At 51.4% G+C, this 19199-nt stretch overlaps 1 protein-coding gene across 1 annotated transcript in view; it reads left to right on the plus strand.

Moving 5' to 3' along the window:
• The first annotated feature begins 349 nt into the window (after nucleotides 1–349).
• HTRA1 (HtrA serine peptidase 1) overlaps nucleotides 350–19199 on the plus strand; it is a 57747-nt gene continuing 38897 nt past the window's right edge. Inside the window, exon 1 of the mRNA XM_086378017.1 lies at nucleotides 350–996. Coding sequence (XP_086234143.1) covers nucleotides 384–996 — 613 coding nt within the window. The 5' untranslated portion in view covers nucleotides 350–383. The remainder of the gene's footprint in view (nucleotides 997–19199) is intronic.

Here is a 19199-nt window from a genome sequence, read left to right on the forward strand (position 1 = left end):
CCCGCGGCCGGGCGGGTCCCCAGCTCGGCAGTTTGCGGGAACTTTCCCGGGCGCTCGCGCGCCAGCCCCGCGCGGGTTCCTCTGTGCGAAGCCTCTTTTTGGTTTTAAGGTCCCGAGTGGCGGCGGAAAGCCGCGAGAAGCGGATACGTGGGGAGCGGAGACCGGGAAACAGAGCCCCGCGAGCGGGCGGACCCACACGCGCGCCGCCCCGCCTGCTCGCCCGCGCCCACGAGCCCCGCCGCGCCCGCCCTGCCCCGCCGCAGGCGGTCCCCGGTTCGCCCGCTTGCCCCCCCGCCGCCCGCACCGCCCCCCCGCCATCCGGTCGGCCCCCCTCCCGGGCGCTGTGCCCGTCCCCAAGGCGGCTCGTCACCGCCGCGAGGCCAATGGGCTGGGCCGCGCGGCCGCGCGCACTCGCTCGTCCCGAGTCCCTCCCGCGCTCTGCCCGGAGCCGCTCTCCGGCCCTCGCCCAGCCCGCTGCCGCCGCCGCCGCCGTCGGAGTCGCCATGCAGCCCCCGCGCGCCCCGTTCCTCCCGCCGCCGACGCCGCCGCTGCTGCTGCTGCTGCTGCTGCTCGCCGCGCCCGCCTCGGCGCAGCCGGCCCGGGCCGGACGCTCGGCGCCGGGCGCCGCCGGGTGTCCCGAGCGCTGCGACCCCACGCGCTGCGCCCCACCGCCGGGATCCTGCGAGGGCGGCCGCGTCCGCGACGCGTGTGGCTGCTGCGAGGTGTGCGGCGCGCCCGAGGGGGCCGAGTGCGGCCTGCAAGAGGGCCCCTGCGGCGAGGGGCTGCAGTGCGTGGTGCCCTTCGGGGTGCCCGCCTCGGCCACGGTGCGGCGGCGAGCGCAATCTGGCCTCTGCGTGTGCGCCAGCAACGAGCCGGTGTGCGGCAGCGACGCCAAAACCTACACCAACCTGTGCCAGCTGCGCGCCGCCAGCCGTCGCTCCGAGCGGCTGCATCAGCCGCCGGTCATCGTCCTGCAGCGCGGCGCCTGCGGCCAAGGTACCGGCGCTCCGGGAGCTCCCGGGTCGCGACATCCCGTCCCCGAGGGACGGACGGGCCGGGAGAAGGGCCGCGAAGCTTTGTTGGGTCTTCCGGGGGCACCCACTGGCTGGGAGAGGAGGGCATCGACCCCCGGGGTGGCAGCGATCCGCGGACTCCCTCGGAACCGAGCTTTGCGCCCAGCCCAAGGTCGTTCCGCGCGTGGCGGTCCCTGGCCCTGGTCTATCCCGAAGCCCACCCCACCCCCTCCCGGGGGAACCCGGTGCCGGGGCCTCCGGCCCAAGGCCGCCTGCTGGTTGCCCCGCGGGGAACCACACCGTGCCAGGGCCTGGGGGACAAACAAGACGGGAATGTGGGCATAAAGAGGGTTGAGAAGTTCGGGGCTGGAAAAGGTGCTCAGTGCTGAGTGAGCCCCGGGGTTGGGACCACAAAGTCTCATTTCTGTGGCCTTCCATTCCTTCGCTTCATCCGCGCCCCCCTCCCGCCTCCCTAAAGATGAACAGGGTTCATGTTTCACATTAGCGATCTCCTGGTTGAAAAGTTTTAACTTTTTATTTGAAAGAGGTAGCCATGCCCTTGAGGCTCCCCAGTTTCTCCCCGCCCCAGGGTTTCCCGGTCAAGCACCGGTTTAAGGAGGTGTAGCGGGCACTGATGCCAGCGTCGCTTCCTGGGTTTTGAGCCAACCGCACAAAAATGAAAGTGGCTCGATTTGAATAAGCTGAGCCTGGATCAGGGGAAAGGCAGAGGCAAGGGTGAGGGGAGCGCGTTAGGGGTGAGGGAAAAGTGTAGCCCTTTCCCTCCTGAAGCATCTTTTCTGAATCAGTAAGACCCGTCCTGGCCGGGGAGTTGGGGGTGGGGGGAGCGAAGGGTGGAGCCATCCCTCTAACTCTCTCGCGGGACCTTCCCGAAGGTTGCTTCTCTCCAGTCCCGGAGACCATATGGAAAAACAATGCTGAGTTCAGCTCCGGCCAATCCAGCGGTGTGGGGACGGGCCAGCCCTGCTTGGCAGGGCACTTGCCCTCAGCCTGAAGGCTTCCTCCTCATCGCGGGCAGTGCATGGAGATGGGAAGAGGGGAGCCCAGCACCGGGCAGCTGGGCTAGGTTTTCTTGGTAGGCAAACGGTCTAGGACCAACCGGAGGCCTGGCACAGGCTGACGGGCCTGGGGAGGAGGGTGCCAGAGCCCTACAGGTAAAACGCAGAACCTCTGCCCTCAGAAAACAGCCTAGTTAGAGGGTGGAGGAGACCTATTCCAGAGAGAAGTGAACCTGCCCAGTCTGGGTGTGGGCACCACAATGATGTGTATTGGGTGCCCATTCGGTGCCCCAGTCCCTGGGCTAGGTGTGTTACACGTGTGACCACACTCGGCCTTCACAGCCTCAAGAGGAGGGAAGTCATTTCCATTTAACAGGTGGAACAACTAAGGATGAATTATATGTCCAAGGTCACTCAGCTGGAATTTGAACCCAGACAGCCTTATTCAGAAGCAACCCAATGCTTTACCTGGCTGGGGGAACGGACGCTGGGGAGGGTAAAGGAAGTTTTGGGAGGCCCCAAACTGCATCCCAAGTGGAGTGGGGGGTGCAGGCTGAGCCCAGCCTTGTTTGGTGAGTAGATTGGTGTGGCTGGGGAGACATCGGGGTGACCCAGGCTGGTGGCGCAGAGTCCCAGGGCCAGAGAGGACGGGCTGGGTTGTATTCCTGAGCCAGGCAGCTCACAACAAAACAAAACAAAAAAGCTGGATAGGACGAAGCTAGCGGTGGAAAGCAGACCACACCAGGGTGCAGAGACATGATGCATGCCATAATTTGGGTGTGAGGTGATTACTTTAAAAAAGCACATTGCATGTTTTTTTTTGTCAAAAACAAGCCAGCTGTTACTGTTTGTAGTGTCACGGCACAGGATCCTGAATAACTGGCACTATTGGAGCCCCAGATTGATTGCCAGCGAGGTGGAGTCACTTAGCAAGTTTTGGAGTTGGCGGAGTCATTAAGAGTCACCGTGTGTGTATGTACGGAGAACAGGTCGTCTGCTGCTGGCCAGCAAGCCCGCAGCAGGCTCTGGGGAGAGCCAGAGAGGGGACGGCCCCGGGAGGACGAGCGTGGTGAGAGGAGAGAGAGACAGAGGGTGCAGAGCGGTTCTCCCCTGTCCTTCTTTCTTTCTGCAAATATTTACTGAGCTCCAGCGTGCATCCAGCACTGTGTGTGTGTGTGTGTGTGTGTCTGCTGGACAAATGGGAGGCACCTGGCAGATGCGTGTGTGGGGAGGATGTTGAATGAACAAATGAATGGAAGACGAAACCAGAGGTACTGGAGATCCATGGCCACCCAGCCCTTCCTTCCTCAATGAAAGGTTTTGCTTTTGCTGCCCTTCTCTGCTCCCCACCCCTCCCTGCCACCCCTCCATCCTTGCATCCAGCCCGCTGCCCTTGACTTTCCAGAGGTACCTCTGAGGACCGGAGCCTGGCTTCATTCAGTCGAAGCCTTGCCCACAAGCAGGTCACCTGAAGTCATTGTTCAGCGCGGTGCACTGGCCGCCGGCTCTGGCTCCGAGGCTTGGCCGGAGCGTTCCTTTAGCCGGAGTGGCCGTGGGAGGTCTTTTGGAGGAGGCCCCGCCATTGGATTGGCAGCCTGGAGTTGGAGCGAGCCACGTGAGGATGTGGGGAAGGAGCTCCCTGGGCAGGAGCGGCTCTGCCAGTCCTGGGATCACAAGGAAGGTTTGACTGGGGCAGAGACAGAGAGGGCAGGGCAGGCAGGGGGGGCTCGTGAGCAGCCCGTGGGAGTCTCGGCGGATCTTTGAATGGTGGGATGTGTCCCCATTCAAAAGAGAGCATTTAAAAAAATATATATATATATATATATTAAATTTATTTATTTTAATTGGAGGCTAATTACTTCACAATATTGTAGTGGTTTTTGCCATACATTGACATGAATCAGCCATGGGTGTACATGTGTTCCCCATCCTGAACTCCCTCCCACCTCCTTCCCCATCTCATCCCTCGGGGTCATCCCAGTGCACCAGCCCTGAGGGCCCTGAAAAGGGAGTGCTTTCGTTTGTGTGCTGTTTCACAAAGACTTCAGAGAGGGTCTCTAATCATGGTTCTGGAAATGAGGGCACATCGTCGATTTCAGAAATCAATGCTGCTGTCAAAGTTTGGCTGGGAAAGTGTACAGTTATACCAGAGATTAGAGAGCCGGTGTCTTCCACCAGGAACTGATTGGATTAGTTTAAAGCAGAAACCCTACACTGGTCAGGGGATTACAAAAAAAAGAAGAAAGGGATTGCAAATAATAATAATCTGATAATAAGGGCTAATATATATATTTCGTGCTTGTTCTGTGCCAGCCCTGTGCCAACCCATTTGATCCTCCCAGCAGTCCCATGAGGAGTGTGCTGTCATCCTCCCGGGGTGACAGCTGGGAGACAGAGTCGCAGAGCTGTGCCTTGCCCAGGACTTGAACCCGTGCATCTGGTCCACAGCCCATTCATAATCACTCTGTGCTGTTGACAGAGAAACCGAGATTATAAGCCAACCCCAGCTAAACCGAAGCAAATAGCTGGAATAAACAGAGCTCCAGATGGCTGTGGCCTTGAGATGAAGCACAGGACACGTCACATCGCTCGCTCCACCAGCACAGCAGCTGGAGGACATGGTTACCCCCAGATGCCATTAAGGCAGCTCTTGCCGGAAAAAAAAAAAAAAGCAAAAAAGCACAGGGGGAGCTGTACTAGAGATATTTCCAAACCAGAGCCTTGGGCCCCAGACTGTTCTTAGGCAGAGAAAGGCTTCTTTGGATTCCCAGACATTGCAAAAAACTAGCCAGGCTCTCTGACCGGTCTCTGCTGAAAAACGGACAGGAAGCCAGGAAAGAGGCCCAAAAAAGACTCCCCAAGTATCAGAAGCCTAATCTTTTTTCTCCTCCTCGTACACAGTCCAGGAATGCACCCCACCCCTGCCTCAAACAGCAGCCCCGAGCCCAGAGGTCTTGAAGCCCAGGGACTCCCCATCTTGGTTCCACCCAAGGCCTGACAAGGAAGGGATTCTGGTGGAGGCTGGCCACGCATTCCTGGTGAAGAGCCACCACCGGCTTAGAAGTAATTTATAAGGGCTTTGCTCACTCTGGTTGGTTATCTTCTTTGGCTCTCTGTTGGTCTTGCTGTGCTGTGCTTAGTCGCTTGGTCGTGTCCAGCTCTTTGCGACTCCTTGGACTTCTCTGCCCCCAAGGCTCCTCTGTCCTTGAGGATTCTCAAGGCAAGCATACTGGAGTGGGTTGCCGTACTGTCTTCCCGGGGATCTTCCCAACCCAGGGATCAAACCCAGTTCTCCCTCACCGCAGGCAGATTCTTTACCGGCTGAGCCACCAAAGAGTTAAAATATTAAGGTTTCATAAAATTGGTAAGCCAAGTGTCTAGAAGCCAAGCGTTTGAGTAACTTCTTCAAGAATTATTTCTTTTCCTTAAGTTATTGAGAGTTAAAGCCAGGGTTGGCGTTGATGCCTGTAGCCCATCTTGGGCCTGGGGGCCTTGTTCTGCAGCTTTGTGCCAGCGGCTGCTATTCCCCCGTGACCACTGTGGAGACATGTCTAGACACAGGAGGTGAGCTGCATTGAGCCTGGTGGTCCTCCCTGTGCCCCAGGGGCTCTGAAGCTGGGCTGCAGGTGTCCTCTGGAGCAAGATCCCTCCTGGGTCTTTTCTCTTTCCTTCCCCATCTTCTCTGCTATTAAAAAGAAAGAAAATTAATGTCAACAGAGAAACTGTGACGTGTAGCCATCCCAAATGCTTTTCTGAAAGGCTTCCATTGAAGAGGCATGTCTATTGCTGCTGGAAGGGCTCAGATTTCAGCTTTTAGAATTAATGACATGAGTTCTAAGTTCATTCAGAGCATTTATTGAACACCTACTGTGTACTCAGAGGGTCCAGGTAAAAGGACCCTCTACCTGGTAAGTAAGGTAAGTAAGGCTGGGTAGTCCATGATGTCAAGGAATTTGTAGTAGGTTGTATCACACCCAGCTTAAGGAGTCTGATCAGTTCAGTTCAGTTGCTCAGTTGTGTCCAACTCTTTGCAACCCCATAGACTGTAGCACGCCAGGCTTCCCTGTCCATCACCAACTCCCAGAGTTTGCTCAAACTCATGTCCATTGAGTCGATGATGCCATTCAACCATCTCATCCTCTGTCAACCCATTCTCCTCCTGCCTTCAGCCTTTCCCAGCATCAGGGACTTTTCTAATGAGTCAGTTTTTCGTATCAGATGGCCAAAGAATTGGAACTTCAGCTTCAGCATCAGTCTAATGAATATTCAGGAGTGCTTTCCTTGAGGATTGACTGGTTTGATCTCCTCGCTGTCCAAGGGACTCTCAAGAGTCTTCTCTGGCACCACAGTTCAAAAGTATCAGTTCTTCAGTGCTCAGCTTTCTTTATGGTTCAACTCTCACATCCATACATGACTACTGGAAAAACCATAGCTTTGACTAGATGGACCTATGTCGGTAAAGTGATGTCTTTGCTTTTTAATGTGTTGTCTAGGTTTGTCATAGCTTTTCTTTCAAGGAGCAAGCATCTTTTAATTTTATGGCTGCAGTCACCATCTGCAGTGATTTTGGAGTCCAAGAAAATAAAGTCTGTCACTGTTTCCATTGTTTCCCCATCTATTTCCCATGAAGTGATGGGACTGGATGCCATGATCTTAATTTTTTCAATGTTGAGTTTCAGGCCAGCTTTTTCACTCTCCTCTTTCAGTTTCATCAAGAGGCTCTTCAGTTCCTCTTCACTTTCTGCCATACGGATGGTGTCATCTGCATATCTGAGGTTATTGATATTTCTCCCAGCAATCTTGATTCCAGCTTGCGCTTCCTCCAGCCTGGCATTTCACATGACGTACTCTGCATGTAAGTTAAATAAGCAGGGTGACAATATATAGCCTTGACGTACTCCTTTCCCAATTTGGAACCAGTCTGTTATTCCATGTCTGGTTCTAACTGTTGCTTCTTGACCTGCATACAGATTTCTCAGGAGGCAGGTCAGGTGGTCTGGTATTCACATCTCTTGAAGAATTTTCCACAGTTTGTTGTGATCCACACGGTCAAAGACTTTAGCATAGTCAATGAAGCAGACGTAGATGTTTTTCTGGAACTCTCTTGAGTCAGACCACCACTTTCTAAGGGGATGACGTCTCTTACGTGACAGACTCTCTCAGTTTCAGTTTCTTCATCAGTAAAATCATAATAAAAATAATGGTGCATACATACCTATGTCATAGGATTGTTGGAAGATGGAAGCAGCTAATTATATGAACTCAGTGCTTAGAACCGTACCCAGTGCATTACTAGAACTGGATCCGTGTTAGTGGTCATAATCAGCATCAGCATCATTTTCATGGAGCTAGCCAATGAGGAGCCAGCTCAGTGGAGGTAGTGCTGTCATGATGTCTTCCTGGGGATAAGGTGGGAGGCATCACAGAGGATGAGGGTGACGCCAGCCCTGTGTCCTGGAGGCTGACTTGGGGTTTGCTAACAAATATGTTAGGAAAGCTTCTCTGGACAGAAGGACTCAGACGCCACCTTGCCTGTCACCCTTTGAATCCCCAGTCACGGTCTGCATCATCTAGGAAGCTTGTGATTTCTCTGGACTGAAGAGCTGCTTGTCTGGAACACCTGGGATTTTCCAAATGTCATCTGGTTCACCCTTCCTCGGGTTTGTGATGCCCAGGACAGAGCAGTACATAGAAACCCTGAGACCCTCTTGATTGATGCTCCATTTGTTTTCCATGCTTCAGGAATTCCTTACGAGGAAAGATTTGTCGCAAAATTGAGAGTCCATGGGTGGCCTATTATTTTAGATCCCCTGGACAAATTGTCATGTCAGCACTTGCCATAAAAGCAGTCCTACCCAGCGTCATGTGACAGCAGCTGGGCCCTCATCAGGAGGTAATTATATCTCCTTGGGCACATGGTGGTTTCAGAGGGCACATTGTTGTGGCTGGAATTTTCGATAGTTTTCAAATTTAAATAAGCTCTGTCTTAATGAGTCAGAGCCTTGTGCAATATTTTCAAACCTCAGGAAACATCTTTCTCATTAGTTGTGCAATCTGATCTCGAGAAGAAGACGGTAGGCCTGTGTGCCTGATGAATTTTTTTCCCTCCAAGTCTGGCAAGATCTGCAGTAGAGTTCCCTTGCACACAGTCTCAGGCGAGATTTGACTTGGTCATCCAACAGTTGAGTCATCTTACACCCCGTGACTAGGAGAGCCCTCTCTTTGTTGCCAGTATTCCAAGTGGTCGTCACCACTTGGTGGGGATGGATGGACACAGAGGGTTTTGCCAGCTGGGGTTGCCCAGGCCAATGGCTGCCAACTGGATACAGAGGAGCAAAGGCTCAGCACTCGGCAGTCACAAGTGCTTCTCTCTGGCAGAGACTGAGCTAGCCTGGGGGAGAGGGGAGAAGGGTCGGTGTTCTCCTGGACAGCCAGGTGCTGGGCAGCAGCACTGGACGGAACCATGACCAGGAGAGCGCCCACTGCCGGGTACTTCCTGGGAGCTGGATGCTGTGCTCTTGGTATCATGGGCCCACCTCCTGCGTCCCTCATCGCCACCCAGGGAGAGAGCACTGTTATCTCACTGTCCAACTGAGGAGTAGATGAGGCTCCGAGAAGTGAGTAATAACTCTCAAGGGCTACTCAGGAGAGGGAGGTGGAGCCAGAATTTGAACCCAAGTCTGCCTCATTTCCCAACTATTCTTGAGACATCTTTGACTCAAGCGTTACTTAGAAGCATGTTATTTAATCTCCAAACCCTTGGGGATTTTCCAGCTCGCCTTCTGTTATTGATTTCTGGTTCAGTTCCTCTGTGGTCTAAGAACATACTCTGTGTGATTTCTGTTCTTTTAAATTGGTTAGGATGTATTCTTTGGTCCAGAACCTGGTGTCTCTTGGTGAATGGTCCGTGTGAACGGCAGAATTTTCTGGTGTTGTTGGATGGAATGTTTTGTAAACATCATTTAGGTCTAGTGGATTGATAATGCCATTTGGGTCAACTGCATCCTTACTCATTTTCTGCCTACTTGGTCTATTGGTTCATGAAAGATAGGTGTTAATGTCTCCGGGGTCTATTCTGGAGCTCAGAACTGCTGTCTCCTAGGGCTGTCTCCTCCATCCTCTGACGAGTACAACTGTGTGCACACACCTTCCACGACCCCTCTCTAACCACATCAACTCTCCACCTTCATGTTTTCTGGGATCCTGTGGACAAAGACCCCTCCTTTCCTGCAGAGACGCTGTTGACTGGTCAGAACCACCAGTTGGCTTGTGGACAGAATCCCAGAGCTCGAAATCTGAGTGTGGAAGGTTTCTCGAAGGTCCCATAGCCCAACCCTTCACCTAAGAGAGAGGCACTCAAAGGGAACATGACTCTCACAAGCTGCTTAGCTCACTGGGGCAGGAGGGTTGGTGGGCTGGTGTGGGTTCCACACTGGAGCCCTTCGCTCCTCAGCTGTCCCTTCCTGCTAAAGCAGGGGGCTGTTTGGGAGAGGCTGGGGTCCACACACACCATTTCCATGAGGCAAGGAGACAGTGGGCACTTTCATTTAGTCTCTCATTACTGCTGCTGCTGCTGCTAAGTCGCTTCAGTCGTGTCCGACTCTGTGTGACCCCAGAGATGGCAGCTCACCAGGCTCCCCCGTCCCTGGGATTCTTCAGGCAAGAACACTGGAGTGGGTTGCCATTTCCTTCTCCAATGCATGAAAGTGAAAAAATAAAGTGAAGTCGCTCAGTCGTGTCCGACTCCTAGCGATCCCATGGACTGCAGCCCACCAGGCCCCTCCATCCATGGGATTTTCCAGGCAAGAGTACAAAATGATGCTAAAGAAAGCTTCCTCCACCCCCACCAAAAATAATCTGCTTGGATTGGAAGATGATCAAAAGGCTATCCATATAATGACTGACTTCTCCTCTCAAGAGTTCTAAGCACCTATTAATGCCCTTGAACCGTAATTACAGTCCTCCTGCTAAAAAGAAAAAAGTCAGTATAAATATCATAGTGGACATGCCAGATAAGTCAGGGCTGAGATGCTTCAATATCTTTTCACTGTGGTTTGATTTTCTTTGGGACAAATATACCAAGATTTTCCTCTCTCAGTATAAAGGCTCTTTTTAATTTATCTTCACCATGCTGCCTAGACATCATGGGAAATGCTTTGATGGCATATTACAGTATACCAGTTTTTGAAAATTATACTTTAATCACATCAAAAAAATAAATAAAAAAGATCTAGGATTCCACCGTTATTCCAGCAGCTTCATTGTTTCTGTCCTGAGTGTTATCACCGTTTGCTTAGCTAGTCCTTTTTATGTTCATTTGGGCTGTGTTTTCCCCAAACCAAACATTTTTTGTGTTTATGGCTTTCTGTATCTGGTTATTCTTTAGGGATAGATACTAAAAAGCACAGTGACTGGATTAAAGGGTGACAGTTTTTATGGCCCATGGTGTACGTTGCCAAATTATTTTCCAGGGGATTGTAGCCATATTTGTTACCATTGGCTATAGAATTAACCATCTCCTAAGTTACTGAAAGCTGCGGCAACCAGGAAGAAACTGTCCCCAAAGAAATCCATCAGGATAAATGGAATACAATGGTACTAAACCACTCTACTCCATCAATAAATTACCTGGTATGTCTGTACGTGACTTTTATTCTCAGGTCGACTGCTTTTAGGAGATAAATAACGTTTGAGGTATTAAAAATGAGAACTTTTAAAATTTGATTTTACCTGCTGAACGTGAAAGAAAAGAAAGTGAAGTTGTCCGACTCTTAGCGACCCCATGGCCTGTAGCCCACCAGGCTCCTCCATACATGGAATCTTCCAGGCAAGAGGACTGGAGTGGGTTGCCATTCCCTTTTCCAGGGGATCTTCCTGACCCAGGGATCGAACCCTGGTCTCGAATGTCGCAGGCAGACACTTTACTGTCTGAGCCTCCGGGGCTGTCTGACCTAATGGGGACTGTGTGGCCCAATGTTTGTGTTTTGCCTGTGGGGCCAGGACCAGCAGGGGGCTGTGAAAGCCCAAGGTCACAAACCAGGCTGTGACAGAGGCTGAGTGCCTGGACGCCCAGCCCAGGGCTCTCTGCTCTCAGTCTCCCGGATGCCGACTCAGTTCAGGATGCAGAAGGAGGCCAGACTGTTTGTGCTTGTTTGGAAAAATGAACAATATGTTTACTGGAATGTTTGGTTACACATAGACCAAAATACAACAGAAGCTGCATATGTAAAATACAATTTTCCAGTAGCCACAATAAAGAAGTAAAAAGAAACTGACTTTCCCCCTTTTTTTATGCAGTTCTACTGAGATATTATTCGCCTACCATAAAATTCACCCCTTTAAAGCAGACAGATCAGTGTATTTACCGACTAGTGCCAACTGTCATCACTGTGTAATCCTAGAATACTTTCATCACTCCGAAAAGCAACCCAGTACCCATTAGCCGTCACTCCATACTTCCCAGAATTCTGCCCTCGGATCCATGAATCTGCTTTCTGTCTCTATGGATTACCGTGTTCTGGACATTTCATATAAATGGAATCATACATCTGTGGTCCTTTGTAACTACCTTTTCTCACTGACTGTAATATTTTCAGGGTTCATCCATCTTGTGGGTGTCCGTGCTTCACCTTGTTTTATGACCAAATAATATTCTGTTGTGTGAATATAGGAAGGCCAGACTTTTATTTTATCCCCTCTTCCTGATTAGGGTTTCCCTAATCCCAGCCCCAAATGTCACTTTGAAAGTCTAGACAGCCGAGGCGGCCCAGAAGAAGCTGGAACACAGGCTGCAGGAAGCCAAGATGGAAAATAAGAATACTCTATAAGGATGGGAATTACGTACTGAAAGGGAAAGATCAGGAAATACACTTTTCATATATATTAGGTCGTATAATTTTTTCAGGAGCTGGAAAGGATGTTGGAAATGGTTTAGTCATCCCCCTCGTCTTACTGATGAGGTAACTGAGGCCCAGAGAAGGGAAGTGGCTCGTCTTGGGTCTTAAGACCCACTTTTTACTTCTCACTTGAGCCAAAGATTTCTTCTGAGTTGTGTCTCAGTTTTACAAGTTCCCCTCCTCTTAACCGGAGGACAGTTTACTGTTTAGCCGCTAAGTCATGTCCAACTCTTTGAGACCCCCTTTGTTGCCTGCCAGGCTCCTCTGTCTGTGGGATTTCCCAGGCAAGAGTACTGGAGTGGGTTACCATGCCCTCCTCCAGGGGATCTTCCTGATCCAGGGATTGAACTTGCATCTCCTGCTTGGCAGGTGGATTCTTTACCACGGAGTCACCTGGGAAGCTCGAGGATACTGCCTATCAGCAAATGGGCAGAAGGGGTACCTCTCTTGATGGTCCCTACCCGGATGGAGGGTCTTGGTTCACCATCACATCCTTTTCCTCACACTTTCCCATCTTCTAACCCCAAGCACCGGGCCCACCCCTCTCCACCAGGACCTGCAGGAGGATGGCTGCTGACAGCTCAGGAGCGTGTCCCAGGCCCTTCATCGACAGACTGGTCACCTCCAAGCCTGCTGCTTGAGGCTGGAGGCTTCTCGGAAGCCTGAACTGCCTTGGCCACTTCAGACACAACAAGCAGGAGGAGCTGGAGCAGGAAAAGAACCGGGCTGAGAAATCTGGGAAGGTCAAGACCGGAGCCAGATGCTTATCAGGAGGAAAGTTAATAGTGTTTTTGTGAGCTGAGCAGTCAGCCATTTCCCCAAAGATAATAATAGACACATCATGCTGGGTGTTCAGGAGACTTCTGAAAAAAGAAATCGTGTGGTGGAATGGATTGGAAACTCTTTTTTTTTTTTCCCCTAATATGTCAAACAGGTCAGGAAAAAAAAAAAAACTATGAAAGGCAACAATACCCAACAAACCCAAGCATTCAGTATGGGTATGCAAGCGAGGACTTTTTTCTTTTTCGCCAGTGAGACTGAAAAGCGATTATCAATGACAGGCACCTTTAAACATAGACGCTTTGTTCTGGAAAAGGCCTTTTACCTTTTACCAGTAAAGTTGAAACTGCAGAGAACTGGGCCTTGCTTATAGCTGACTGGCCAGCTGGCCGGGCGCCCCCTGAAAGCCGTTCCTCCTCCTTGGGGGAGGCTGTCTTAGACTTGTTTGGGTTGTCTCTCTCCTCCTTTACTTCACCTGCCCGAGTCTTTTCCAGCATCATCGGTGGCAGCCTTGGCCCAGCCCCTACAAACAGGCACTCTCTCAGGGCACATGGAGGTGGGGGACGAGTTTGCAGTCTGAGGTCTGGCGTCAGGCAAGCTTTTCCCACTCTGAGCCGTCTGGGAGACTGTGCCGGAAAGCCAGGAGCTGCCAGACCTTGAAAGTGCCAGTGTGGACTGGAAATCGAGGCCAGGCTCCCCGGCTCCGCCCGGTCTTCCTCCTTTATTCAGTAGGAGCCGAAAAATGGGTCACACGTAACTCTCCTCCATTTTGCTTTTTTATTTCTCTGCAAAAGAGAGAGTGTAGTGGTCCTCCATCCAATTGTGAATTAAAAAAAACAAACAAACACAAAAAACAGTTGCTACCTGTGAATATTCAGATTTTTGCCACAAGAATGGGGCTGAGGGCCTTTGGCCCTGGGACCCTGGGTTCCAAAGCTGTGTCTTTTTTCTGTTGCGTGCTTCCTGACGTTTGCAGACAGTGGCCCTGATGATGTACAGGATTTCCGGGTGGATTTTAGACCTCAGTCGGCCACCTCGGCCTCAGTCAAATGATGCTTCTGTCTCCCTCCTGTGCATTTTCCCTGCAGGGCTCAGAGAAACCTAGCTGCACGGGCCCCTCTGCCCTGGAATTTGCAGCCACAGCACTGATTAGAATGGGGGTCTGATTTCCTGGAATGTGCAAGGTCTCACTTCTGTCTCTGCTGCCTCCACGCTCCAGACCAGCACGGGGCCAGACTCCGCATTGGAGCCATGGCTGACACATGTCCTTGGAATCTAATGGAGCGGGGCAGACAGAATGCAGTCGCTCAAACTGAAAACATGGAGAAAATGAGTCTGGCAAGGCATCTTTGCCACCTTCGCTAGGTGATGCTTTTTTCTTCTCCTCCAGGCAAGTGCTCTGCCAAAAAGGAGGCCCCATCCTCTTTGCGGACTTCCCAGGTAGCTCAGCGGTAAAGAATCTACCTGCCAATGCAGGAGACACAGGTTCAACCCCTGGTCCAGGAGGATCCCCTGGAGAAGGAAATGGCAACCCACTCCAGTATTCTTGCCTGGGACATCCCATGGATGGAGGAGTCTGGTGGGCTACAGTTCATGGGGTTGCAAAGAGTCAGTTATGACTCAGCAACTAAACAACAATCCCCTTTTCACATCCCAGGTCATTATCCATTAGGAACCTGTTTAAGTCAGTGTCTCTCCTGACCCTCAGGGGGAAGGTAGTCCAAGGTCAGTGGAAGAGGAGGAGGCGTCCTGAGCTCCTCTGGTGCCCTGGCTCCTTTACCTGCTGCCTGCCTGCTGTTCCTTCTCCCCCTCAGCTGCCAGTCCTTCTCCTCCTGTGCCCCTCGAGGTAACGCTCAATCCATCGTGCACCCTCACAAAGAGAGCTTTGCTCAGTGAGAAAAGCATCCTTGTGCCTCCCCGGGATGTGGACCAGCCGCTCTCCCAGCTGTGCGGTGTCAGGTTACTTAACCGCCTGCCTCCTGGTGCGGCTCCACGCGCCTACATACCTGGTCCAGCTGGGGCCCTGGGTGCCCACACTCCGCCAGAGGTGTGGAGGCCCGCCATCCAAAGTCCTGATGTGGGGGGTGGCGTGGCAGGGCTCGCCGCTCACGGTAAAGCTCAGTCTTTCAGCTTCTGTCTCTTCACGGTGCCGGCGGCTCGCCTTGGCCTGCAGCCCTCTCCCTCTCTCGGGTCTGTTCTGGCTCCGTCAGGAGCTGGGGGGCCTTTGGCTCAGGGCAGTATGATGCCCGACATCCCTGTCCCCCACCCCTACCCAGCCTTGCCAGGATTCACTTGGCTTCGTGGTAAAGGTTCTGAGCAGTGAGTGGAACCGGACGGGTGAGACTGGGCCGCTGGGCCCATGTGGATGGTGTGCGAGTGATAATTTCCTCCTGGGGATGAGGGGCCCTCTCTCACTTGGGCCTGGATTTATTTACCAAGCAAGTAACCTCTTTGTAGTTACTTTTAATCTTGCCCTACTAGGGACAAAGAAATGTTCACATGTGACCCTGGGACCCTCTATAGATGAATAAGGGGACAGCCTTGGGCATACACCTGCTGGCAATACATTCCGAGGGGTCACTGGTTTCTAGGCCTGAATCTAGGCTGGTTCTTGGAAGATGGGGGCTCCAGAGACTGGCCTCCTATGGGGCACACCCTCTTGGGGTACTTTGACTGTGGGAGGGTGGCTGACAGGTGAGGAGTGCATCCCAGACCCCTTATTCAACTGAGCTGTTTCTAAGGCTATTTAAACTTTCCCTGACACCCACTGCAAGCCTGCTGTGCTTGCTCCTTTATTTACCGTTTCTGAGCCTATGGGAGACTGGCTGGCTGTGCCTGCTGGTGGCCAAGAGAAATTTCCCAAGGCTTCCGGGCAGACAGCAGTGGTGGGTCCAAGCTGGCATCTCAGGGGTAATTACTCCTCCTGGTCCTTCCAATGAAAATGGAAAGGTTTTCCAACCTCTGTACAATGCATTTGTACCCTTGCCTTAATAAGAACTTTGATTACTTATGCCCAGGTACTCTCAAGGAAGAGAGGGCTGGACCCAAAGTGCTCCGGGGACTGCGTCGAGTGCAGGAGAGCCAGCCGTGCAGGACGGTGGCTGCCCTGACTGGTCTGCCACAGCCCCTTGGCGAGTAGACCCTGGACGAATCCAGCCATCATTTTGTCTGAGTTCCTTTCTCCCTATTTTGTCCTTTCCCCTTTGTTGGTGTTAACTCACTGAGTCGTGTCTCACTTTGTGACTCCAGGGACTGCAGCATGCCAGGCTTCCCTGTCCTTCACTATCTCTGCTCAGACTCATGTCCATGGAGTCGGTGATGCCATCCAACCATCTCATCCTCTGTTGTCCCCTTCTCCTCCTGCCTTCAGTCTTTCCCAGCAGCACCAGGGTCTTTTCCAATGAGTTGGTTCTTTGCCTCAGGTGGCCAAAGAATTGGAGCTTCAGATCCAGCATCAGTCCTTCCAATGAATATTCAGTGTTGATTTCCTCTAGGATTGACTGGTTTGATTTCCTTGCAGTCCAAGGGACTCTCAAGAGTCTTCTCTTAGCACCACGGTTCAAAAGTATCATTTCTTCTTCACTTAGTCTTCTTTATAGTCTAACTCTCACATCCATACATGACTACTAGAAAAACCATAGCTTTGACTATGTGGACCTTTGTGGGCAAGGTGATATCTCTGCTTTTTAATATGCTGTCTAGGTTTTGTTGAAACTTGCCTTCCAAGGAGCGAGTGTCTTTTAATTTCATGGCCACAGTCACCATCTACAGTGATTTTGGAACCCAAGAAAATAAAATCTGTCACTGATTCCAGTTTTTCCCCTTCTGTTTGCCATGAAGTGATGGGACCGGATGCCATGATCTTAGTTTTCTGAATTTTGAGTTTTAAGCCAACTTTTTCACTCTTTTCTTTCACCCTCATCAAGAGGCTCTTTAGTTCCTCTTCACTTTCTGCCATTAGAGCGGTATCATCTACATATCCGAGGTTGTTGATGTTTCTGCTGGCAATCTTGATTCCAGCTTGTGATTCATCCAACCTGGCATTTCACAAGATTTACTGTACATAGAAGTTAAATAAGCAAGGTGACAATATATAGCCTTGTCGTACTCCTTTCCCAATTTTGTCAGTTGTTCCATGTCCAGTTGTAACTGTTACTTCTTGACCCGAATACAGGTTTCTCAGGAGACGTGTAAGGTGATCTGGTCTTCCTTTCCCCTATATGCTATCAGTTGTCAGGACCGGGCTGTGCTATGATTAGTAGTCTTTAAAGTGTGACTGTCTTTGTGTGTGCTTGTAATCAGTCGTGTCTGACTCTTTGTCATCCCATGGACTATAGCCCACCAGGCTCCTCTGTCCATGGCATTTTTCAGACAAGAACACTGGAGGAGGTTGCTATTGCTTCCTCTAGAGGATCTTCCTGACCCAGGGATTGAACCCATGTCTCCTGTATCTCCTAGCATTGTAGCCAGATTCCTTACCCACTGAGCCATCAGGGAAGTCCATGACTATGCAGGAGACGCAGGAGACGCGTGTTCAGTCCCTGGGTCTGGAAGATCCCTTGGAAAAGGAAATGGCAACCCACTTCAGTATTCTTTCCTGAAAAATCCCATGGACAGAGGAGTCTGGTGGGCTACGTCAATAAGGTCACAAAGAATCAGACACAGCTGAGTGTGCACGAACCATCATGACAATATTTGGTGGCATTTAAAGTTGAAGAAATTAGGTGAAAAATCACAAATGAATTCTTCCCTTTCTCTGTGGAGCCAGGAGGGACCTTGGAAGCCCCCAGTTGAGCCTCCATATTTTACAGTGGAGGAATCTTCGGCTCGAGGGGCTTGCCTGAAGTTGTGCGGTTTGCCTCGTGGAGAGTGAACTGGGCCAGGCACCTTGGATCATGGGAGATAGACACCTGCCTTCCAGCGCACAGGGTGCTTCCTCGGCTCCTAGACAGGCTGAGTCTGCCTAGGCTCAGCCAGACGACGGCATCATCTCCAGCAGGTCCTGAGCAGTGGCATCATAGCAAAGCAGTGTTGTTGTTGTAGTCTTTAATTCAAGTTTTGGTAGATTTCCCTAGTTGTCTGGAGCTTTCACAGGGTTGGAATGTCTTAGAGACCATCACTCCTGCCCTTCTTAGTTTTCTGTTGCTGGTGATAAAGGACCACAAACGAAGCAGCTTTAAAACCACCCAAAGTCGTTATCTCGAGTGACATGAAAAGGTCCCCAGGCACAGTTCCCTCTGCTCATCGCTTCCCTGGGCTGAAACTGAGACATTGCCCAGGCTCAGGATTCTCTTCCAAGCCCACTGGTCGTGGACAGAATTCACCTCTTCGTCTTTACAGTGAGATCCCCGTGTTGTCGCTGCCTCCAGATCAGGGAGCTACTGATGCTTCTCAGCTCTTCACAAGCACTTTGGATTTTAAATCAGATGAGGTTGGAATATAGGCAGGGTCTGCTTCATGGGTGTGTAATCTATTCAGAAGGACCCCCACTCCTGACTTAATGCTCTGCTCACCATCCTGGAGTTCTTGATAATTTTGAAACAAGGGGGTCCCTGCATTTTCCTTTTGCCCTGGGCTCTGCAAATTATCTAGCTGGTTCTCAATGTGGGACAGGGCATTAAAATGCCAGTGATTTGACCAATCTGCTCCTGCAACTGATTTGAATTTTGAGAACATGCTGTTCCTGTTGAATAAAGGGGGATTTATTTCTTTTCCCTAGAATACACTGCGTTCTGTTTTCCAAATTAGCCCTACTTATCAACCCTGTGGAGAATTTGGAAAGCACGATTGTTCTTGCTGGAAGCAAAGGTTGGCTTGTTAATCCTAAATCCTGGCTCTGAGTTCTCAGGCCTGGAAGTGAGAAGCTGGTTCCCACAACCACAGGGGCCTCGGGGGGCTGGAGGCTGGGTGAAAGACCGCAGAGGCAGAGCAAAGAGCTCCTGCTAGGCAGCCAGACAGATGGGGTCGGCCTCCCGCCTCTGCTGCTCGCCAGCTCTGAAACTCTGAGCATCGTGCTTGACTTCTGTGATCCTCTGTCTCCCCATCTCTATAGATTGGGGGTAACAGCTTCCTGCAGGCTTGCAGGGATAATTAGAGAGAACGGGTATTCAGGGCCTAGATTTGCGCTTGACACATGCATAGAAGATGCTCCGTAAATGTATAGTTGTATTCTTATTGCTGCTATTTATTGCCAAGATTGAAAGCTGGGTGGGATTTGACTTGCTGTAGGGGAGGAGAATCTGTATGCTGGCCAGGAAGGAAAATGTGTGTGTGAATGCAGGACGTGGGGTGGAGTGTGGTGTTTTTGGAGGCTTGGTGAGAGGTTTGCACAGGTGGAGAGTGTGCATTAAGGAATCTTGGGAGGTAGAGTTGGGGACTCATAGCCACGTGATGGAGGGAGTTGTGGATGAGATGGGGTTGGCCATGGGCGCCCTGCAGTCATTTCATGCACCCCAAGTGGTAATTACTGAGGGGAGACATTGAAAACTGACCTG

This window comes from Bos grunniens, chromosome 26 (genome assembly GCF_055505025.1).
Source record: "Bos grunniens cultivar Pamir isolate PY7600 chromosome 26, Bosgru_T2T1.0, whole genome shotgun sequence".
Classification (NCBI taxonomy): Eukaryota; Metazoa; Chordata; class Mammalia; order Artiodactyla; family Bovidae; genus Bos; species Bos grunniens.